Source organism: Monodelphis domestica, chromosome 3, assembly GCF_027887165.1.
Source record: "Monodelphis domestica isolate mMonDom1 chromosome 3, mMonDom1.pri, whole genome shotgun sequence".
In the NCBI taxonomy this organism is placed as follows: domain Eukaryota; kingdom Metazoa; phylum Chordata; class Mammalia; order Didelphimorphia; family Didelphidae; genus Monodelphis; species Monodelphis domestica.
This window is the reverse complement of record NC_077229.1, coordinates 305,179,448-305,205,292: the sequence shown is the minus strand read 5'-3', so window position 1 is coordinate 305,205,292 and position 25,845 is coordinate 305,179,448. Positions and strand designations below refer to the sequence as shown.

At 35.3% G+C, this 25,845-nt stretch overlaps 1 protein-coding gene across 10 annotated transcripts in view; it reads right to left on the bottom strand.

The window, feature by feature from the left end:
• LOC103095644 (uncharacterized) overlaps positions 1-25,845 on the bottom strand; it is a 115,863-nt gene that overhangs the window by 36,371 nt on the left and 53,647 nt on the right. For all 10 annotated transcript variants that reach the window (XM_007487098.3, XM_007487095.3, XM_007487100.3 and 7 more), the window contains one exon: positions 13,675-13,808. In XM_007487098.3, the coding sequence (XP_007487160.1) occupies positions 13,675-13,808 (134 nt within the window). The remainder of the gene's footprint in view (positions 1-13,674; positions 13,809-25,845) is intronic.

Genomic DNA, 25,845 nt, shown 5'->3' with positions numbered 1-25,845 from the left:
TCTCTCTCCCCACCCCTTCCCTTAATTCCTTCATTTGTATTAATTAAAACCTCCATAAAACCCTCCCATGCCGACTACTTAATTTTAGATTTTTAAATCAAGACACTAAAAATTATCTATACAGCTTGGCTGAAACCTTTAGTTTTGGCAATTCACAGTCTTAGCAAACCATATTTTCACGGTTATACAAGTCAAGGAACTCCCTAAGCAAAAATCCCCAGGGCCTGATGGATTCACAAGTGAATTCTATCAAACATTCAAAGAACAACTAATCCCAATATTATACAAACTATCTGACATAATAAGCAAAGAAGGAGTTCTACCAAATTCCTTTTATGACACAAATATGGTACTGATTCCAAATCCAGACAGGTCCAAAACAGAAAAAGAAACTATAGACCAATCTCCTTAATGAACATAGATGCAAAAATATTAAATAGAATACTAGCAAAAAGACTCCAGCAAGTGATCACAAGGGTTATTCATTATGATCAGGTGGGATTTATACCAGGAATGCAAGGATAGTTCAATATTAGGAAAAACCATTCACATATTTTACCATATCAACAAGCAAACCAACAAAAATCACATGATTATCTCAATAGATGCAGAAAAAGCCTTTGACAAAATAAAATAAAATACTTATTCCTATTGAAACACTAGAAAGTATAGGAATAGAAGGGTCTTTTCTAAGAATAATAAATAGTATTTATCTAAAACCATCAGCAAGTATCATCTGCAATGGGGATAAACTAGAAACCTTCCCAATAAGATCAGGAGTGAAACAAGGATGCCCATTATCACCTCTATTATTTAACATTGTACTAGAAACACTAGCAGTAGCAATTAGAGAAGAAAAAGAAATTGAAGGTATTAAAATTGGCAATGAGGAGACCAAACTATCACTCTTTGTGGATGATATGATGGTTTACTTAAAGAATCCTAGAGAATCGACTAAAGGGCTAGTGGAAATAATCAACAACTTTAGCAAAGTTGCAGGTTACAAAATAAACCCACATAAATCATCAGCATTTCTATATATCTCCAACATATCTTAGCAGTAAGAGTTAGAAAGAGAAATTCCATTTAAAATCACTCTAGACAATATAAAATACTTAGGAATCTATTTGCCAAGACAAATAGGAACTATATGAACACAACTACAAAACACTTTCCCCACAATTAAAACTAGATCTAAACAATTGGAAAAACATTAACTGCTCATGGGTAGGATGAGTTAACATAATAAAAATGACAATCCTACCCAAACTAATTTACTTATTTAGTACCATACCCATCAAACTACCAAGAAATTTTTACTGAATTAGAAAAAAAAAAAACTATAACAAAGTTCATTTGTAAGAACAAAATATCAAGAATATCAAGGGAAATAATGAAAAAAATGTGAAGGAAGATGGCCTAGCAGTACCAGATCTCAAACTATACTATAAAGCGGTAGTCATCAAAACCATATGGAACTGGCTAAGAGACAGAAGGAACGATCAGTGGAATAGACTTGGAGTAAGTGACCTCAGCAGGACAGTCTATGATAAACCCAAAGATCCCAGCTTTGGGGACAAAAATCTACTATTCAACAAAAACTGCTGGGAAAATTGGAAAACAGTATGGGAGAGATTAGGTTTAGATCAACATCTCACACCCTACACCAAGATAAACTCATAATTGGTGAATTACTTGAATATAAAGAAGGAACCTATAAGTAAATTAAGTGAACACAGAATAATATACTTGTCAGATCTTTGGGAAAGGAAAGATTTTAAGACCAAGCAAGAGTTAGAAAATATTACATAAAAAGAAAATATTACAAAATGCAAAATAAATAATTTTGATTACATTAAATTAAAAAGTTTTTTTGTACAAACAAAACCAACACAACCAAAATTAGAAGGGAAGCAAGAAATTGGGGAAAAATATTCATAACAAAAAATACTCTTTGACAAAGGTCTAATTACTCAAATGTATAAAGATCTAAAATCAATTGTACAAAAAATCAAGCCATTCCCCAATTGATAAATAGGCAAGGGATATGAATAAGCAATTTTCAAATAAAGAAATCAAAACTATCTATAAACAAATGAAACTAGAGGAATTCCATGTAAACTGGAACAACTTCCAGGAATTGATGGAGAGTGAAGGGAGCAGAACCAGAACATTATTCACAAAGACTGATACACTGTGGTACAATCGAATGTAATGGACTTCTCTACTAACAGCAATGCAGTGATCCAGGAAATTCTAAGGGTGTAATGCAGCAATTAGAAGTGATAAGGATGATGGAGAGAAATTGATGCAAAAATTCAAATAAAAGGCTAGCAAGGATATTATAGCAATATATCTTGGTGATCATACATTTCACAAGATAAGAAGCTGTTTCAGTATTATGATACCAGATCAAACAAATGCAGAAATACGTGGATAAGGAATTGGAACTGTTAACTATTTCACAAGATAATTCTACTTCTCAAGAAGACATATGGGCTGACATATTATTAGAAGTAATTCTGAAATCGACCTCACTGAGAAAATAATTCTTGCACTTTATTCAAATGACCATTTTGTTTATAGGCAGCAGGGAGCTTTCTCTATGTCTCCAGCTCAAAGTGAGCCTTGAGGGCTTCAGATATGCACCCCCCTGATGATTTAATTAAAAGATAAATGAAGGATTAAAAATGGAGAAAAGAGAGAAAGACTGATAAAAAGTAAATGCAGAAATGAGAAGGGAAGTGAGCTAGAAAGGAGAAATAGCTTGGTTAGGAACAATGAAACCAACAGGAAAAAAACAACATAATAAATAAGGACATAATAAGCAGATCTTTTAAGACCAACATAGAAAATAAAAAGAAATAGAAGCAAATATACATTCCCTATTATTCAAGTTCACAAGAACAGAACAATAAAAACTTCAGGAAAATGTGTCAAATTGTATCAATTCTTATATATATATATATTGTGTTTGTTCAATCTCCCTTATTTTGATTCCTACAGTTTCCTCTCTTCTTGGCAGATCATAGCCAAATGACATCCAAATAAAACACTTCTGCACATATGGCAGCAACTGTTCCATAACAGTTCTTGCTGTAAGCTGTAACTGTTTGGCTGATCAATAGAGACTATGAATGTGGTTATATCATGAAGGTTAAAGATCACACTGATCAGGTTCACTTACAATAGAATGGCTTGGGTAACCTTTCTGTTACAACTGCTTTAAAAACATATTTATCCCCTCTCTCTCTCTCTCTCTCTCTCTCTCTCTCTCTCTCTCTGTCTCTCTCTGTAGCTCTCTCTCTCCCTCCCTCCCTCCCTCTTTCTGTCTCTCTCTCTGTATCTCTCTGTCTCTGTCTCTGTCTGTCTCTATCTCTCTCTGTATCTCTCTGTCTCTCTGTCTCTCTCTGTAGCTCTCTCTCTCGCTCTCTCTCTCTCTTTTTATCTCCCTCTCTCTGTCTCTCTCTCTCTGTATCTCTCTCTCTCTCTCTCTCTCTCACACACACACACACACACACACACACACACACACACACACACACACACACACACACACACCTCTTCCCTCTTCAAAAACGTAACTATTTCTGTTAAAAGAACCACAAACCTTTCATGCTCACCAAGGTTCATAACATCAACATTATCCTCCACCTCTCAATCTGCCCCATGTACTACCCATTCTTCCATAGCACCTCCAAAAATGGCCACTTCTGTTCACTCACATAGAACCCACTTTAGTTCAGGTCTTCATCATCTCTCACCTCAATTATTGCAAGATTATGGGTTTGTTTGTTTGGGGTTTTTTGGTGAGATATGTGGGTTCCTTGCTTCAAATTTCTCCCCTATCTGTGCAGGGAGTATTTTTCTTTATGATTGGATTTGTATTACCAGTACTTGGTAGATCATGAGCACTTGGTAAATACTTGTTTATTTGACTTGATTTCACTTTATGTCTCCTTAAACAGCTCCCTGGCTACTAAGATTTCTATATCTGGAAAGGTCAGGTAGGAAGAACAGCCAATGAAGTTCCTTCTCTTTGCTCTTCCCTTGACTCCAGCCATTCCAAGGTGGCTTTTCATACTATATGGTTGAGTCAGGAGTCACCAACTACAAGCCTTCCAGTGAAACAAAGGATCCTAAGACCAACTTATATATACTGTCACTGTATCCTAAAGTCCTCTGGACCTTACCCTTTGTCCTTCATCTGATTCCTTTAAATATGTTATTTCCTCCTATTAGAATGTGACCTGCTTACAGGCAAGGATTATCTGTTGTTTTCTATTTATAACCTCAGTGCTTAAAAAAGCCCTTAATAAATGTTCATCAGTTTGTTGGTTTATTCCTCCCTCCTTCCTTGACTCCCTTCCTTCCTTCCTTTCTCCCTTCCTCATTTCTTCCCTCCCTCCCTCCCTCCCTTATTTCTTCCCTTCCTCCCTCCCTCCCTCTCTCCCTCCCTTCCTTTCTTCTTTCCATCCTTCCTTCCTGCCTCCCTCCCCTTCTGTTATTAAACTATTTCAAAGCTAAATTTATATTTAGGGGTTAAGAGGGATGGGTCTAGGGTCAGGAAGACTCATCTTCCTGAGTTCAAAAATTCAGTTTCAGACATTTATTAGCTGTGTGACCCTGGGCAAGATCTAATTGTAAAAAGTGATCTGTAAAATGAACTGGAGAAAGAAATGGCAAACTACTACATTATCTTTGCCAAGAAAACCCTGAGTTAGAACATTAACTAAAATGACTAACCAACAACAAATGCTTTCCTATTGAATTGAGATTTTACAATTTTGTTAGGCAGATAGTATGGTATAATGGACTAGACAATGGACTAGGCACTGGACTTTAAGTCAGGAAATCCAGCCTCAGACACTAACTTGTTGTTGGACCATAGCTAGTCACTTAATCTACCTATGCTTTAATATCCATACCTTCCTATGTAGATTGAGATTATCAAGCCTACAGTTCAACAGAGGTGTTTGAGACTAAAGGAGGCAAAGGATTCATTCTGAACTATAGGTGGGCAGTTGGTTTGTATATGCCTCCAGAAGATGAAGTCATGAGTTTCTGGGAAACAAATTGAGTTCAGCCAAAATTTTACTTTCCTGCACTTCTTTGAATTTCAGGTCTCTAATCTTTGCTGCATACAGATACCCTTTCAATATTTAAGCATCTCAACAAACTCAGTAAACTTTTGAACTGTATCTTCTCCAGATGATCTCTCTGTTTTAGGCTCTCTTACTTTGCCAGGTCAGCTGATTATCCATATCCATCTCTGTCTGTTTGTTTGTCTCTCTTTCTGTCTCTCCTCTTGTCAAAGCACTGGAAATTAAAGGAGTGCCCATCAATTCAGGAATGACTGAACAAATTATGGTATATGAATATAATAATGTATGTAATGTAATGCATGTAATAGAATTTGTACTGTGCAAATGACAAATGATGAATTCAGAGATCCCAGGGAAGGCTTATATGAACTGATACAAAATTAAGGGAGCAGAGACAGTAGAATAATTTCTACAACAAAAATATTATACAAAAAAACTTTCAAAAAATTAATGTCTCTGATTAATAAAATGATCGACCATATTTACAGACAATTGATTATCAAATACCTACCTCCTGACTTGGAAGTGATAGAGTAAAGATGTTAAGTGAGAGATTTTTTATTAGACAAAGTTGAGGTGAGAATTTGTTTTACTTGACTATGCATATTTACTATGAGGGTTTGGTTTTTCTGTCTTTTTTTCCTTTCTTTTAAATTAGGGGTGGAGTAGAATCAGAAGAGAAAATAACCCTTGTCATTTGAAAAATAAAATAAATGGAAAAAAATTCAGTTTGATTCTTGGTTTGTTTTGCTAACCTTAATGCATTTCATTTCATCAAAGAAGATAAGGGGTTTTGAAGGTACAATTGTGCCCTGGAGGTGTATCCAAGTAACCAAGGGAAACATTTATATTATGTTAATATTTAAATGGCTTCCATTAAAACCCTAAAAACAGCATTTCTCTAACTTTAAATTATAGAAGGGCTGTGTTCAGCATGGAAGACTACAATTTATTTATCTTCCTGTCATTTTTAGCACTCCATTACAATTGCATTTTAATTATGATGATTATACCTTGAGATTTTATTCTAATCCTATGAAATATCAGCTAGTTTCTACATCCATGTTAATTGTACTGTATATTTGAAATAACATTAAGACTAAAGTACTTTGTAGTAATGAAATTCACCAAAAGAAACCAAATATGATTTAACAGGAAGTTTCTCAAAATTACTTAAAGTTGTCAAAAATAAAAATAGTCCCTCTTTCCAGAATGGGACAGCATAAGAGGGACAGAAAGTAAATGATCCAATTTTCAAATAGGGAGAACTGAGCCTATGAATTACATGCCAATAATGATAACTTCACTTTCTGGAAAAATCTAGAATGTCTTTTTAGAAAGTCAGTTATTGAATATATAGAAAGAGAAGCAGTGATCAGGCAGAAAACCTATTGCTTCAATTAGAAGAAATCTTGCCATACTAACCTCATTTCTGTTTCTGACAGGGTTAGTAGAATGGTTGAAAAATTTCCACATGTAAAGTTTGCCTGCATTTTATCAAGCATTTGACAAAGGGTCTCTTACTATTCTTTTGGAAAAGACAGAAAGAGGGAGGCCAAGCTATTATACTGTTAAATGGATTCAGAATGGTTGAATGAACAAATCAAAAGAGTTGGGATTTGATGATTTTATGTCAACTTGGAAGAAATAAGAGTGCCCCAGAGATTTTGACTTCACCCTAGGCTCTTTAACATTTTTATAAGTTACTTGGATAATGGCGTAAATATCAAAGAGATGCTTATCAAGTTTTCCAGTGACACAAAGGTGAAAGGTATAATGAATACATTAAATGATGGAAGAGGAAATAGAATTATTTTGTTCTGAGAAAGAACTGGCAGTCAACAGTGTGAAAAGCTTCAGACAGGTGGACAATGAGAACTAAAAAAGATACATCTAAAGTAGTTAGGAGGTTGCTTGTTATAGTAGGGAGGACAATTTTAGAAGATTTTACTGGGAGCAGAAGCCTGATTTCAAGTGCTTTGAAGAATGAGCACTGAGAAAGTAGAATTATGCTATACTCCTTTATGACCTTTATAAGAAATTTAGCTACCAGTGTGAGGAAATAGAAGGTATATAGCTACCTTGGCACAGAAGGGTAAAAGGAAGCATTCTTTTTTAATGATTGGTGTAAAGGTGAAAATTAATGGATGGACAATAATTTTATGAAATTATGTGATTGCCAATATTTATCATATCTTGAGTCTGAAAATTATTTACCAAATAAGAGAGGAAACAATAAGGTAGAGAAATGTGAAGGGAATATAAAACTTATCTGCCCTATCTTAATCCAGGCAGAGATTAATTAGCTCTCAACCAGGAAGGCTGGTAGTGAATAATCATTTGACCTCCTCCAAGATGGAAGCCAGTCTCTCCAGAAACTAGGAAAGGAGTCAGCCTTTCACTCACCCCACAAAGTAGTCCAGGACTCAGAGTCCAAGTTGAAGCCAAGCTCCATGTACACAAACCGAGTTACAGTCTCTAGCTAAGCTCCCTGGAAGACTCTCTCCAGTCAGGAGACTACCTCCACAAGATTGACTCAAACTGCAAAAATCTCAGGGCTTTTTGTGGTGACCTCCTATCCCTTCTCCTCTTCACAGAGGCCAATCACAGATCCAAATTGTCTAGCACTGCCCATGGGGCAGAGTCTGTGGGAACCAGTTCTCACTCTCTGGAGGGGTGAATATTTATCAAAAGGATTCACAAATATCTCCATGATTAAATTCCTGAGGGTGTAAACTCTGATCTTGGGATTCACAAATTTGGGACCAAGTTAAAAGGGTGGAGCTCTCCAAGTAAGTGACTTGTGAGTTCTGAAGTACTTTGCTAGCTTCTCACCTAGTACTAAGTAGGGTGTTCAATCTTTTGTTAATTCAATTCAAAAGTAAACAAATGAGAGTTAATCTTGTCTTCACAATCTAAGTAGAGGTACTTAAGTTAGTGTTAACTCAAAATAGATAAAGGGAATAAAGGATTCCCTTTCATTAGTGTAAACTCAGAACAAAGAATTGAAGGTTCAAATAAGTTAATTTATGGAAAAAAATTTACTCACATTAAAATATTATGTGAATGCTAGGTACTATTTCATTATAAATATGTCTATATATGTTTCATCTCCCATTAAGATTATGAGATCCTTAAAGGGCAGGGAGGGACCTTACAATTTTTGAGTCTTATATCCCCAGCATCTAACAAAATTTTGACCCATAGTGGCCATTCCATAAATGTTAGCTGAATTGAACTGAATTTTCCCATTGGCATATTAATGTCTATAGCAACAATTATGGAAAATTCTGCACAAGCTTGGTCTTTTTGGTCTAACTTTATAAAACACAAGACTAGTCGAAAATCTGCAGGTTAATCCCTTAGAGGGATCCACTAAAGACAACATAATTGATTCCACCTTGTAGAATAATTATACACAGCATGGAAGACTGTCTGCTTCAGTACACCTCAAGCATTCTAATTTTGAGCTTTAAATGCAACTACAAACAAAACATATGGACTTTTTTACCCCTGAATTCTGTGAGACTAGTACATAAGGCCTATGTTAGCCCAATTCTTAGCTTGAGATCACTTGAAATGAACATACCCTGATTCCAAAAGTGCCAAGAAATCTCTGTCTCCACACCAAATGTTCCATCAATTCCAAATAATATATTATTTTAAATTATGCCTTCTTCTTTTCACTGTTAGGTGATTATCTGCTAAAATTATAAGGCATTTAGTGACTTTATTTTTCTAAAATTTTTGGTTTTAGATCCACAGGCTTTATTCAGAGTTCTTCTTATAGGTATGAAATCTCATATGTCCTTCCCTTGGTCCATAGAAAATCCTTCCTCTGATTCTTTCATGGAGATTTTTGATCAGTTCTAAGAAAACTAGCAAACAAATAGTCACTTCCCTGAATGTGAAAGCAAAGTATATATCATTAGGGATATGTTGGTTAATGTTAAACAACCAGCTCTCCAAAGAAAGAGAAAGAAAGGAAGGGAAAAAAGGAAGAAAGAAAGGAGGGTAGTTAGAGAAAGAAGGAAAGAAAGAAGACTTCCATAACATACTTTTAAGTTTAATCTGCATTATTAAGATTCCCCTTTATTTTCTTAAGTCTAAAATCAACAAAACAATAAATCTAACCTGGATTGTAACATTTGCTGATTTCTGAGGTGAAAATGCCTACAACAAAAACTTAATAAGCTCTCCTAAGACAGTACCAGCCAGCTACAGCACACCCTTGGCATAGAATTGTGCTTCTGAAGCCCAAGATCAGCAGACCACGTGGTCTTAGCTAGTTATAACTCTGTGTGCATTCATTATCTACAGGACAAAAATCTAGCTTCAAGAATCAGAATAAATCACATAAAATAAAGGCCTATTACTGAAGTGGATTTTCTCAAGAGGGAATTGCTCTGAATCATTATCCAAACTGACCTAATCTCCTACCTTCTACTTAATAGTGAGTGTGAAGGGCTCATTGTTGGTGACGACTAGTAAGTACATCTGCAATAATGAAATAATGAGTACTATTTGTAGTAATTTGGCTAATCTTCTCTTCCCCGGTGCTACCTTTACACAACTTAAAACCAAATGGATTAGTGAGCAACACAGAGCCTGAGCACTATAGACAAATACATCTATCTTGAGGCAATAATAAAAGAAAGAGATTGTTCCAAGGTGCATCAAGACATAAAATACTATACAAGAGATAGAAGATGCACACTTGGGAAATGTCTTAATAGTATTGGGGGTGGGGTATAACTTTAGATCAGTCATTTTCTTCTGCCTTTTTAAAGCCACAGATAAAGCCTTTCATTTCTCTGGCTGTAGTTGGAATTCATATTAGCAAATGATCCCTGTCTGACCATGCCAAATGGCTCAGGAATTATCAGGCCATAATTGAACTATGAAAATCAGATTGTATTTACAATGATATTATTCTACTCAACTTCTAGTACCACCACAGAAGACCAGGATGAAGTAGAAATGAAATATTTGTTGATTTAAAGTAATATATTTTAGAGTTATTTTCTCTTTAAAGAAATGTTGTATCATGTTGCTAAATCTTAGAAACACAAATTGTGAGCCACAAGGAAACACCAGTGTCATCCAATTCAATCCATAAGTGAACTGAAGGACTTCTTTGTCAGCTTTGACAACTGGTGATGAGTCCTTGTTTAAAGATATTTAAGACTTGAAAATTTACTAAAATAGTTGCCAAACCAGTCTGGGTACTCTCCTCTGCCTCTGCTCTACCTTGTCAACATTCTTGCTCAAATATGTTATTCAGATCATAATAGGAGGAGTGCTATAGTCTGGGTGATCTAGCATTGGATTTACCTTCAGAGAACCTGTATTTGAATCCTGCCTCTGCTGCCTAGTTGCTCTGTAAGTTTCTTAATGTCTCTGGGCTTTTGTTTCATTCTTTGTAAAGCAAAGGATTTGGACTAAGTTACTTCTGTGATCTCTCTAAATAATAGACATTATGATACTACAATATGATATTATGTTATGAATAGGGGAGACCAAGCTGGGACTCTGGCCCTCTTCATCCTGGACACTGTTCTCTGATTAGCAAAATCTAAGTTTTAGTTAATTTTAGAGACCCCACTGGCCTATATTGAGTTTGTAGCCTATTAAAATAACATTGCTTTGTACATGATTAATTGTTTGACTTTCGTGGCTCTATATCACTGATTTTTTTAAATTCAGAATTGATGTCATAAATGATACTATGAAGTGTGAAGTGTGAATCAGACTTTCTTTGTCTAGCATCAGTAACTTTTAAACTGACCAACCAAAACTGAAAACACCCCTACGTAACACTTTGTTATCTAGTAAGAGAATTCACAAGTCACTTACTTGGAGAGCTCCACCCTTTTAACCCAATCAATCAGAAACTTGTGAATCCTATGATAAGAGTTGACACCTTTAGAAGATGAGAGGTGGATCCCACAGACACTTCCCCTTGGGCAGTGCTATGCAATTTGGAAGCTGTGATTAGCCCTTTTGAAAAGGGGAAGGGACAAGAAAGAACAATAAAAGTCCTGAACTTCTTCAGCTGAGGGTAGTTGTCATCCTCTTCAGTAATTATCTTTGACTGGTGACCTGCCTCTTTAAGGTAACTTGGGACTTGGACTGCCTCTTGGGTGAGTAGCTGGCCTTCCTTTCCTGGTGTCTGGAGAGAGATTAGTTTTGGAGAGGCCTTCCCTTCTTGGAGGAGGCCATGTGGGTGGAACTTCGAGTCCCTGTTCAAGGGTTAACAAGCCCTGGCTGAGCAGAGCACTGGAGCAATATTTAGTGTGATAGGCTAGACATCTTGTCTATCCACTTTTTGTATTTCTCTACTTTCACTCTTTCCACCCTTTTGTAAATAAAAAACAATTAAAAGTTATTTTGACTTGAGCTCTAATATTTTAAATCAGTGACCTACCAAGATTATTTTAAAATTCTCGCATATTTAGTCAAATCCTTAATTTATATATTTACAATAGTTGAACATAATAAACCAACAGAATATCTGAAAAATCAAAATTGTGGATGAAGCAAGAGCAATGGAAAGGATATATATTGGGTTTTAAGTATCACAGAAAAACATACTTTCATTTGAAAATGTGACCTCATGTCACATTTCAAGATTAAGAATAGGTTAGTTAATATGTCTAGTCTATTTTGTCTTCTACTAATGTGAGATTTTTAATATTTTTGTAATGCATTTTCTATTTTTTAAAATTTTGACTTTACTAGCATGTAATTGTGAAACTCTGATATAATTAATTTCTTATAACTTTTTCAGTTAATTGCAATTTTACTTTATTGGTTTTTTTTTATTTGAGAATTCTATATCCTCCCTTTTCCTTTTTATCAGATTAACTAAACATATCATTATGTTGTTAGTATTTTCAAAGAATTAGGCTTTCATTTGTCTTTTCCCATTTTATCTATTTTTCTTTGAATAAAAAATATCTTTTATACTCATTTTGAGTTTACTTTTTGATTTTCTAATTTTAAAAAGTTCAGGCTAAGTTTATTGTTTCCTCATTCTCTAATTTGTTCATGTATGTTTTCAGAGACACTTTCCCCCCTCTGATGACTGCTTTAGTTGCAATTTTGATGGATTATCATCTTCTTATTCTTTCATGTAGTTATTGCTTTTAATAATTGATTTTTCAAATGTTTTTAACCTATCATCATAAAGTCTCTACTTAAATATAAATATTTTGCTTATTTTTTACTATTTTTATTTTATCATGATTCATAAAAGATACATAGTATAACTGGGTTAATATATGATGTTTTCTGTGCCCTAATGAAGTTTTAAAAATAAATATACATAAGTTGTTGAGACAAATATGAATTCTTTAATATCCTCAATAAAGAGATGTCATAAGTCAGACCCTGAATGATAATACCAGATAGCATTTATGGAGTACTTTAAGGTTTGCAAAGGTTGTATTCTCATCACCATCCTTGGAGTTAGGTGCTATTATTACTCCCACTTTACAGATGAGGAAACTGGGGCAACAGAAGTCAAATGACTTGTCCAGGGTCAAACAAGTCATTGTCTTAATGAATCTTTTCAAGTTGAGGTCTTCCTAATTCCCAGGCCACTATTCTATACACTGAGCCACCTAGCTGCCTCACCAGGTCTTTCAAGCTTATGGTTTGTTATGTCACTGTACCCTCAGTATTGAGTAGCTTGAGTAAGAGACATTGACTAGGAGTTCTTATGCTTTAATTTTTCCAGTGTTATTTCATGAAGTTCTTACCTTGTTCAGAGTTTCTGCCTTCTTCCCTTGGGGATTAGGCTGTAAAATGCTGTATCTGAAGCCTATTTCTTTTTTGAGAGGATTTTGCATTATTGGTCACAACTACATTTTTATATGGACCAGACTCATAGGTTGAGAAAGCACAGACTGGTTCTAATTTTTACTCTTGGGGAAAAGACTCATTTGGATTTGGTCATAGGTTACCAAAGTATTGAAGTAAGATACATCATATTCAATGTAACTCATTGTTAAAGCTTGTCAAGAAGTCTCTGCATACCTAGTCTATCATTCAGTTTATGAACTAGCCCAGTCAGCTAGATATCACATAAAAGTGTAATATGCTGCTGGTCCAAACCTTTAACCAAATTACTGATAAAATTGTGGGATGGAACATGATTAGGAACAGAATACTGCTTTTTTTTTTAATGAAAACTATCTTGGGAAAAGAGTGCATTTATTAAATCTCATCTTGTTAATTTCTGTTTATTGGTTCAAACATGACATTTTCAGATCTTGGCTCTGTCATCCAATGCATTGTTTATTCCTCTCAGATGGGATACAGTAGACATGCAGTAAATATTTGTCAATCATTAATTGATTGATGTTATACATCACAAATTATACATAATAATAATGAAACTTTATGACAAAATAACTCTAGTAGAACTTTGGGGAGTTGAGAATGTTCAAATATGCCAATTATGCTAGAAAAAGGTTGCTTAGAAAACACTAACTAACTAAATAATCAAGTAACTTATACAGTGTACCTCTCTCTCGTAGTTACTAAAGATTTCTGGTGAAATTACCTGAAGATTCAAGTCATCTCTTAGGAATGAAGAATAAATATTCGTTGGAGCTGTTTTTTCCAAATGGCTCAAAAGTTGCTGTAGATAGTCTATTGTCGTCATATGGATGTCTGGAGTAAATAACCTATGTAGGACTTAAATCAATGGAAAAGGTAATGTTAGAGACATTTCTAGAGTAATTTTGCTACAATGTAATAAATTTAAACTACACTGAAAGAATATCCAATTTCAATTATTTGGTAAATTTGTCCAGACTCCAAAAATAAATAGACAAATTATATGTTGTTTTTTTAATGGGGAAAGGCTAAAAAAAATTATACATATATATGCATATGATTGAACTTTACTTGTTTTAAAAGGACTCGGAGGAACTCATTTAAACATGTGAAGATGAGTTACCTGAAGCAAATAAAACAGATTATTTGAATTCATAATGACTAAAATAACATGAAGAAAATAATTCCCCAGAGTACCTCAAGTCAAATCATATTTGCAATAACTAATACTGGTCCTAAAGGACAGATGAATCACCTTCTTTTCTCTGTAGATATATAGGAATTACAGAGGCACAAAGTTAAGATATATTGTCAAGAGTTGGTCTCTGAAAAGCCAAAATTTGGCTTTTTTTTTAAAAGAATTCTTTCAGATAAAGGCATATTAGGAGGTGATTGGGGTATTAGAAGAAACAATTCACCAAACATTTATTAAACCTATATATTCTATAAATAGTACTAATATTATGTAAAGTATTTATTAAGCACATACTAGTATTGATTATGTTCTTATTTATCACTTATAATACATATGGTAAGGTGCTGAGAAAGCTTTCAATAAAACATTTAAGATAAGATAGTTTAGAGGTCATCTCTTTAAATTATTTTATACACAGGAGGCAGAGCCAGAATGGCAGATTACAGGCAACAACTGTAATATTTATTGGGAAAGGAAATAGGGAATTGGAAAACAGGGGAATAAAGGGAGATTTGTAGGGGGGTATGGAGGAGTTAAGGGGAGAGAGGGGATATAGCTTGGTGAGGCAAGGGAGGGAGATGCCCCCTGCTGAGAGGAAGCCGCAGGGGTCCGATAAGGACTTTTTGTCCTGGAATGATTGAGCTAGTTCAGCTCCCTCTATGACCAGAAAAGATAGTCCACTTATCTGACTGCAAATTCAAATAACATAAAGTTTAATAACTAGTTGGGATTGGAGTTTTTTCTCAGTTTCAGAGTATAGGGCCAGGCCCCAGAGGCTGGCGGAGCGTTTGTCCCACTCCCGTCTACTCTCGTTGTTCTAATTCAAAATCTTTAGATTTAGATAATTCAAAACCTTTAGAAGCCTGTGTCTTTGGGCTGAACCAAGAAGAGCATGCCACTCCAGACTGGGCTGAACAAGCTCCTCTCTCCTCCAACCCCAGGAACCCCGTCTTCCCCCAGATGGAAGGAAGTTATAGTCACAAGACCCAACTGCCACACCCAGTTGGGCCCTTCCCCCACACAAACTGTTAGTCTAGTTTCCTTTCCACACAACCCAACTGAACTGCCTCAGCATTTCCCTTTAAACAACCTTAATTCCTCAAATTAAAATTTGGAGCAACAGAACTAACAAATGCAAAAGTGAGACATTTTCTTGGCCTAAGGAAATGTAATAGGTTATCAGAAGAGGTCTGTGACACTAAGGCAGAGGTCTATCTGGAGAATATGTGGCAGCAACAGTGGCAGTAGAAGCAGTAACTTCAGAACTCTGCCTAGAAATGGTAAGGGGTTTGGAGAACTTGTCAGAAAGGGATTATTGGGGAGTTCCTGGTGTCACTGGGCACAGCTGGTGCTGATTGACAACTTAATTACTCACACCATCTCTAGGTTGCTGTTCCATGGTGGAGAGAAATCCTAGTAGTTAGTCATGAGGAAGCAGAAACAGTGGTTTCAGTTCCAATGCAAAGTACTTGTAAAGCCCAGAGCAATGACCAGGAGAGCAGTGACCATACCTCTCTAAGGATCACACTACCTAAGAATTATCAAAAGCTTGAAGACCTCCCAGAACTAACTCTGAAAAAGGCAATACAATAAAGTCTGAAACTTAAGACAATACTTTCCCACCCCACGGTGAGTAGAGTCCAACTTTAATATGAAGTTCAAAGTCAAGAAACTGACTGGAAAAATGAGTAAATGCCAAAAAAAAAAGAACTTTATCACAAAAAAGCTACTATGATGTCAAGAAAACATACCTTAACTCAGAAGAATCCAACAATGTGAAAATAGCTAAACCCAAACACTTAAGGAAAATGCTAATTGGATCTAAGCACAAAGAATTCCTAGAAAAGTTAAAGAAAGACATAAGAGGAAAAGAGGGGAAATTTGGAAATTAAAAGTGATATAAGAAAAATACAAAAAGAGAAAAGCTTCATAAAAGAATACCTTATAAAAACAAGAATTGATCTGATGATAAGAGGTATAAAAGCTCTGAAGAAAAAAGACCCCCTTGAAAAGCAGAATAGGTCAAAGAGTAATAGAAATTCACTCAAGAGAACTTTAAAAATAGTATTAAACAAGTGGGTGTTAACTCTATGAGTCATCAAAAAACTCAAAAGAATAAAAAATAGAAAATGTGAACTATCTCATCTAAAATAGAAAATAGATTGAAGAGGGATGATTTAAGAAATATTGGACTATCTAAAAGCCATGTCAAAAAAAGTCTTGACATCATATTTTAAGAAATTATAAAAGAAAACTGCACTAATATCCTAGGCTCAGGGTAAAATAGATGTAGAATGAATCTACCTATCACCTCCTGAAAATGATCCCAAAATGAAAACTCACAGGAATATGTAGTAATATTCCAGAACTCTCAGGTCAACTAGAAAATAGTTCAAGCATCCAGAAAAAAATAGTCCTGATATCTTGTAGTCATAGTCATGACAAGATTTAGCAGTTTCCAAGTTACTTTTTCCAGGAGGCAAAAAGGCTATGATTACAAAAAGACTAACCTATCCAGCAAAATGGAGTATAATTCTTTGAAAAGAATTTGGAAGGGGCAGAGTCAATATGGATACTCAGAAGCAACAAAAGTCGAGTCTTTTGCAAAAACCTTTCCATACCAATCAAAAACAAAGTGCTTCAAGGGGATAGAAAACCAAATCTAACAATAGGACAGAGCCAGGGGACCCTCCTGTTTGTTTCAATTTAAAAGGTACACAAAGAAGCCTGAATTCTCAGGTTTAAGGAAAAGGAAGAAGGAAGGTCCCAGGACCTCTCCCCTACCAAGAATCAGCTACCCAGCAAAACTGACTATATACTTCCAAGGGAAAGTATGGGCATTCAACAAAATAGAAAAAAAAAAAACACATATGATGGGGGCCTTGCAGTCCCTGACCTTAAACTATATTACAAAGCAGCAGTCATCAAAACAATTTGGTACTGGCTAAGAAAGGAAGATCAGTGGAATAGACTGGGGGAAAGTGACCTCAGCAAGACAGTATACGATAAACCCAAAGATCCCAGCTTTTGGGACAAAAATCCACTATTCGATAAAAACTGCTGGGAAAATTGGAAGACAGTGTGGGAGAGATGAGGAATTGATCAACACCTCACACTGTACACCAAGATAAATTCAAAATGGGTGAATGACTTAAACATAAAGAAGGAAACCATAAGTAAATTGGGTAAACACAGAATAGTATACATGTCTGACCTTTGGGAGGGGAAAGGCTTTAAAACCAAGCAAGACATAGAAAGAATCACAAAATGTAAAATAAATAATTTTGACTACATCAAATTAAAAAGCTTTTGCACAAACAAAACCAATGTAACTAAAATCAGAAGGGAAAGAACAAACTGGGAAAAATCTTCATAGAAACCTCTGACAAAGGTTTAATTACTCAAATTTATAAAGAGCTAAATCAACTGTACAAAAAATCAAGCCATTCTCCAATTGATAAATGGGCAAGGGACATGGATAGGCAGTTCTCAGATAAAGAAATCAAAACTATTAATAAGCACATGAAAAAGTCTTCTAAATCTCTTATAATCAGAGAGATGCAAATCAAAACAACTCTGAGGTATCACCTCACACCTAGCAGATTGGCTAACATAACAGCAAAGGAAAGTAATGAATGCTGGAGGGGATGTGGAAAAGTAGGGACATTAATTCATTGCTGGTGGAGTTGTGAACTGATCCAACCATTCTGGAGGGCAATTTGGAACTATGCCCAAAGGGCGACAAAAGAATATCTACCCTTTGATCCAGCCATAGCACTGCTGGGTCTGTACCCCAAAGAGATAATGGACAAAAAGACTTGTAAAAAAATATTCATAGCTGCGCTCTTTGTGGTGGCCAAAAACTCGAAAACGAGGGGATGCCCATCAATTGGGGAATGGCTGAGCAAATTGTGGTATATGTTGGTGATGGAATACTATTGTGCTAAAAGGAATAATAAAGTGGAGGAATTCCATGGAGACTGGAACAACCTCCAGGAAGTGATGCAGAGTGAGAGGAGCAGAACCAGGAGAACACTGTACACAGAGACTAATACACTGTGGTATAATCGAATGTAATGGACTTCTCCATTAGTGGCGGTGTAATGTCCCTGAACAATTTGCAGGGATCTAAGAGGAAAAAAAAAACACCATTCATAAGCAGAGGATAAACTGTGGGAGTAGAAACACCGAAGAAAAGCAATTGCCTGAATACAGCGGTTGAGGGGACATGACAGAGGACAGACTCTAAATGAACACTCTAATGCAAATATTATCAACATAGCAATGGGTTCAAATCAAGAAAACATGTAATGCCCAGTGGATTTACGCGTCGGCCAAGGGGGGGGGGGGAGGAAAAGAAAATGATCTATGTCTTTAATGAATAATGCTTGGAAATGATCAAATAAAATATTAAAAAAAAACTAAATTGGAAATCATAAAAATCAAAGTTGAAATTAATAAAATTGATAACAAAAGAACTATTGAACTAAGAAATAAGACTAGGAGTTGGTACTTCGAAAAAAACAAATAAAATAGATAAATTACTGATTAATCTAATAAAAAGGGAAAGAATAAAATCAAATTAACAGTATCAAAAATGAAAAGGGTGACCTTACCTCTAATGAAGAGGAAATTTAGGTAATTATTAAGAACTATTTTGCCCAACTATATGGCAATAAATATGAAAATCTAGGTGGAAGATCTCTAAAAATATAAATTGTCTAGATTAACAAAAGAGGAAATAGATTACTTAAATAATCCCATCTTAGGAAAAGATATTGAACAAGTCTTCATGGAACTCCCTAAGAAAAAAATCCCCAGGGCCTGACAGATTCACATGTGAATTCTATCAAACATTTAAAGAGCAACTAATCCCAATACTACACAAACTGTTTGAAAAAATAAGCAAAGGAGTCTATCAAATTCCTTTTATGACACAAATATGATACTGATTCCAAAGCCAAGCAGACCAAAGACAGAGAAAGAAAACTACAGACCAATCTCCCTAATGAACTAATGAACATAGATGTAGAAATCTTAAATAAAATACTAGCAAAATGAGTCCAATAAGTTATCACAAGGATTATTCATTATGATCAGGTGGTATTTCAATAGTTTAATAGTTTTTAAACAGCAGAAGGAAAATTGGGAATGGTGCAACACTTGAACCTCACTCTCACCAAAATTGATTAAATAGGGTAGAACAATATAGACACTTAATTGTATACAGAATATAACTTATCCAATAGGGAAATAGGATGAGAAAGACATAAGTGAAAGGGGAGAGGGGAGTAATAAAAAGGTGGGTAGATTAAAGATGATAGTGGTTAGAAGCAAAATAGACTTTTTCAGGCAGGACAGGTTAAAAATATATAAAGAAAGGTAAGAGAATATAAGATGGAGGGAAATAGCTGGGAGAATACTTGTACTCTATAGTTCTAAGCTACAGAGGTCTAAAGCATTTCCACATTAAGCCCAAAACCAATATGATGAGCTCCCAAGAGTAGAGTAGCAAAAGGCTGCCTAATGAAGGGAAAACCTGATCAGATTAAAAATGAAGCAGTTTAAAAACCCTTATGCCATTGTATGATGGAAGCAGGTCTGTGAGAGACTGATTGGGAAAGATAGGGAGACTCACTGTTTAAAAAAAAAGATAACTATGGATTGATGAGTTTGGGCAGTGTCTAGTAGCTAAGTCAATTTGCTATAGAGAGCATGAAGGAATGTGAACTAAGTCTGGAAAGATAGATTGCGGCTGGGCTATTGAGGGCTTTCATTACCAAGGAGAGTAATTTTTAATTTATCCCAAAGATGACAGAGAACCAATGCAGATTTTGGCCAATGGATCATTGATATCATCAGATCTATTTCTTGGGAATTTGTGTGAGAATCTATGGAGAAAACAAATTGTGGGAAAAGAGTAGAAGCAGAGTACCAATTAAAAGGCTAATTTCAGGGGCTTCAGGGGCAGTTAGGTATCTCAGTGGATTGAGAGATAGGCTTAAAGATGGGAGATCCTTGATTCAAATCTGGCCTCAGATACTTAACTGTGTGACCCTGAACAAATCATTATCTTCCTTTGCCTAGCTCATATTGCTCTTCTGCTTTGCAACCAATATACAGTATTGATTCTAAGGTAGATGATAAGGGTTTAAGAGAAATAAGAAAGACTAATGCAATATTTCAGGAATGAGATGATGAGGGGGGCTTAAATTAGAATTGTGGCTATTTTGGATGAAGACTGATGGAGGGATACAAAAGGAGGTAAAATCAATGAGACTTGGTACCTAGTTGACCAAAGACATAATATGTTAAACTCAACAGAGATAGGGAAGTTTGGAAAAACAGGGTTTAGTCAAGTCACTAAGCATTTCTTTTGTACCTACTATGAGCCAGGCACTTTGGTAAGCACTAAGTATACGAAGAAAGAAAAAAGAAAATGTACCTGATCTCAAATGTTCAGTCTAATGGGGGAGACAACATGCAAACTATGTGCAAATAATCTATATAGGATAAATTGGAGATAAGCAACAGAAGGAAGGCACCAGAATTAAGGGAAATCCAGAAAGACTTTTTATGGTAGGTGGGATTTTATCTGAGACTTAGAGAAATCCAAGAAGTAGAAATGAGGAGAGAAAAAGTTTCTGGCAAAGCAGCCAGTCACTGAAAATGCCAGGGGTCATGAAATGAAATATCTTTTTTCCAGGAACCTCAAAGACACCAGGGTCACTAGGACACAGAGTACATGGAGGAGAGTAAGATATAAGAAGATGGGAAAGGTTGGAAGGAGTCAGCTTATGAAGACCCTGCTTTTGAGTTATCTAATAAACCTTTCTACTTTTGTAACAATGGTGGAAGGAACAGAGGGAAAATGATTTCCAGGATCTGGTTAGACAGGCATGTGGGTTATATTTGCTATTATCATTTTAAATATGTAATCATGAGAAAGTTACTTAAACCTCAACTTATTATATTGGAACATTGGTTTTTCTAAAATTTCCAATGTACAAAGATACATTAAGGAATTATTAATTTTAATATTTTCTATGAATACCAAAGAGTTCATTGAGAAAAAAGGGAGGCTCAATATGTATCAAAATATTTATAGAAGCATTTTTTCAGTATTGTAAAACTAGAAAAGAAATAGATGCCTATCAGCTGGAAAATGGCAAAAAAAAAGTATGGCACATGAATATAATCACCATATGTATGATATAGTATGTATCGCCAAAATGTAAGATCTGACGTATTGGAGGATACAGAGAATCATGAAGTCTTAAATGAACTGAGGCAAATTGAAGTAAGCAGAGGCAAAAAATAATATACACAATACCTATTACAATATAAAAGGAAAGAACAGCCACAAAAAACTAAAACTGAATGTTGAGAAATTACAAAGAATAAACTTGGTCTTAAAAAAGGCTTTAGTGGTCAGGTATGTGCCTCAGTGGATAGAGAGCCAGGTCTGGAGACAGAAAGTTCTGAATTCAAATCTGGCCTCAGACACTTCCTAGCTGTATGATCCTGGACAAGTCATTTAACCCCAATTGCCTAGCCCTTACTCTTCTTTTGCCTTGGAACCAATATGTAGTATTGATTCTAAAATGGGAGTTAAGTTTTAAAAAAAGAAGAATATAAGAAAATACCAACTTTCACTCCTTTGAGAGGTAGATTTTTCCATGGATATGGAATACTGCATATATTTTGAAATTTCTTTTGATAGATTGTTTCAGAATTCTTTTTCCTTTTCTTTATTTTGTCTTTTTTAAGATATTTGTTATAAGGAATGGTTATCTGGGATTGGAATTTAGATAGTATAATAACAAAAATTTCAACAAAAAATTATTTTAAAAAATATATAACAAGTGATAGTTTACAGAACTCTTTCCTAGATAGTGCAAGCAGTTAAAATGCTCATTTTACAGATAAGAAAACTAAAGCTCAATCATTAAATAGCCTGCTCCATATCATATAGCTAATATGTAGAAAACTTAAGACTTAAAACCAGCTTTTCAGATTCTTCATTCATTATTCCATTGTTTGAAGAATGAAACTACCATATAGATTAAAAATAGAATAAGAAAGTATTCCATATCCATTTCTTTCAGTTATGGCCTCTTGACATGATGTCATACTCCTTGTGAAATTTAATTGCAAGTATTTGTAATATCATTTCCACTTGTAAAATTTCAAATTAAAGTGGATAAAAGCCTGAAATATTCCCTCCTGAGCTGTTCAAAGATAAGCAGTGGCTTTCATGTCAGTTTTCAAAACAACCAATTTCTAAAAATTGGCTTTATGAAGCTATGGATCACTATAGCAAAATGTCATGTTCTCAATTAGTTTTCTTACTTAAAAAAGAAAAAATTGAAAAATATTTTTAATTTCTCTACTGAGGCAGGAAACACTTTGCCAAATAAGAGTTCCCAGAATCCTTACTGGATGAGAGATGTTACTAGGGCTTCTTTCCAACAGGTTTGAATACTTGTATTGCTCAGAAGAAATAGGAAAATGGGTGGAATCCTGTAAACTCTATGGGGTTAGGCTGACCACTAAGTACCTTTTGTTAAAATCAAGTATTAAATAGGAGGGTAGGAGGAATGCAGATGGTGCTGAGTACTGAAGATAAAACTTTTCACATGTGCCTGAGCTACCAGAGAGAGAATTTAAGTAAAGGAACCATGAACTAGAATTAACTCCTGTGATATTTTTGAGGGAGCTCCATGAGAAGAATATAGAAGGAGAGCTGAGATGAGGTTCATAAAAATGGTGTTCTGGACTACATGCCCTTTGATCCAGACATACCACTGCTGGGTTTGTACCCCAAAGAGATAATAAGGAAAATAATTGTACAAGAATATTCATAGCTGTGCTCTTTGTGGTGGCAAAAAAAAAATTGAAAATGAGGGAGTGCATATCGATTGGGGACTGGTTGAACAAATTATGGTATCTGTTGGTGATGAATACTATTATGCTCAAATAAACTGGAGGAATTCCATGGGAACTGGAAAGACCTCCAGGAACTGAAGCAGAGTGAAAGGAGCAGAACCAGGAGAACATTGTACACAGAGACTGAAACATTAGGCACAATCGAATGTAACTGACTTCTCTACTAGCAGCAATGCAATGACCCAGGACAATCCAGAGAAACTTAAGAGAAAGAATGCTCTCCATATCCAGAGAAAGAACTGTGGGAGCAGAAATACAGAAGAAAAACATATGAATGATCACATGATTCAATAAGGATATGATTGGGGATTGGGGCTTTTAATAATAATTTTATTGCAAATATTAATAACATGGAAATAGGTTTTGAACAATGATACAGTGGAATTGCTCATCAGCTCCAGGAAGGGGGAGGCAAGAGAGGAGGGAAAGAACATGAATCATGGAACCATGGGAAAATATTCTAAATAAATTAATTAATTTAATTTTTTTAAATAATAAAAAAAAATAAAAGTGGTGTTCTGGAATTTGAAATTGAGACTTCTGAGAATTTCTCCTTTATGTATACATTCAAATGTGCATGCTTAGCTACTAATATATTGCAAGAGGCAGCCAGAAGGACAGATGGTATGCATGCCATTTTCTTAGGTTTCTAAGAGGTCTGTGATTATGAAGTTGTGTTGGTCTCAGATACAGGTTATTTTAAAAAGAGGACGTGAATGGGGGTGATCTGTTTATGAGATTTAAGCTGAGATATGTATCTTAATGTTTGATTGAATTTACTCTCTCAACTTTGGGGAAGAACACAATTGCCTCTCAAGAGTCCAAAATATTCTAAGTTCCCTTTAACTCTCCCCTGCACTTGTCCCATATTCCAAACTATCTCTAGGACATCTCCACGAAAATGCTCCATTGTCAATACAAACTCAACATGTCCAGAATTAAACTAATCCTCTACAACTCTAAACCAATTTCTCTGCCCAAGTACATTCGTTATGTTCGTATGAAACTTTTATTGTAGTCTTCCAGGTTAGAAATTGTGGTAATTTTTGGTTTTTCCTTCTCATTCATCACCCATACCAAAATTGCCATGTTTTAGTGGATATATTCTGATCTTCACTATCCTATGGAATGCCAATATAAGTTTCTAGTTAATTTCTCTGACTCTATACCCTCAACTGGGATGACCCTCTTCTCTACCTATTGTCCAAGAGGCATGAAGAGAGAGAGAACTTCAGGCTTGCAAAGAAAGCTGAAAAGTCAGTTAGAGCCTGGCCAGAGAGGAGATGAACTGAGAGACTTTTTCTCTCGGAATTTCTGACCAAGGGAGAGACTTTCTTGGTTTCTGGATAAAGGTGGAAGAAGTTCTGAATGGATCTTATTAGCTTCTGTCCCAGGCTAAAGGACCCTTGGGGGTGGGGGGGGGGCTTCTGAAATTAGGCTGAGAAAAATTCAACTTTTGTTGGTGGCTTTGTGTAATTGAAAGAAGAAAGAAGATTTTAACTATTGTCCTCCAACTCTGACTGTCCTTGAGTCACAGCTGTGACTGGACTGACATTTCCCAAACCCTTTTAGATTAGGGAAACCTTCATCCCTCTCACCTCAATTTCCATCCTTTCTTATCTTTCCCAATAAACCTCCTTGCCTGAGAAAGAGAACAAGAGTATATTCTCTAAACCTCTCAGTTCACCTTTGAGTTACATAGAAAGGTGATTGACTAACAGGGGGGAGGGGAAGGGAGGCAGGAGGATTTTTGGGGTGGAAACCAGTAGGTGAATGGAGGAAGAGGGTAGGAAATATCTTGATCCATTAGCCACCAATAGGGATCAATAGGCATCCCCAGAATACCCCAGAGTACTCCTCTAGTAGCATCTCTATCTCTCATTATCCCCTCATCTATCTCCATTTCAAATAGGCATCCTCAGTTTCCCCTAGTACTTCTCTAGCAGTCAGAATATATATCATTTACCACAACCAGAAATAGTTTCCACAGATTATTTCTTTATTATGCTATTGGTAACGTATTCATTCTTCAAGACCAGATTCAAGTCTCACCTCTTCCAATACACATAGATATATCTATTCTCTGATTTCTTTTAACATGTATCTCATTAGAGTTGAGAATATAATATCATTCGAATTATTTTATATGTCTGTTATTATTGTTCTTCCATCTAAACTACAAGTTCCTTGAAGACAGGGAACATGTCCACCACTATTTCTTTCCTTCATAGCACTGAACATCACATTGAGTACAGTAGATTCCTTTTTTCAGCATACATTATTGCATACATTATGAGATACTACATTAAGAGCTATGGGAGGAGCAAAAACAAATAAGACATATCTCATGCTCTCTAGGATCTTAAGCATTACTATGCAAGACATTGTGGATATAAAAATGAAATAAAAGCTTTCAAGAATAAAACAGAGATGTAACATATATAAGTTAGTGAGAGAGGTCATGAGGAAAATATTGATTTGGAGGATGACAAGGGACTGTTATAGAACTAGGTTTGGAGGTGGCAATAAATTGTCCTCTTTTTAATATTACCATTAGACTGTAAACTCCTTGGGATTAGGGACTATCTTTTAGCTTTCTTTTTATCTTTACCACTACACATAAAATCTAGCATATAACTGGTATTTAAGAAATGATGCTTGTTGACTGTTCCCAGAGAAAGAACAAGAGAGATGAAGGAAGTAGTACATGAGTGACAGATAGGCAGAGGGCACTCTTATACCTTTATTCAA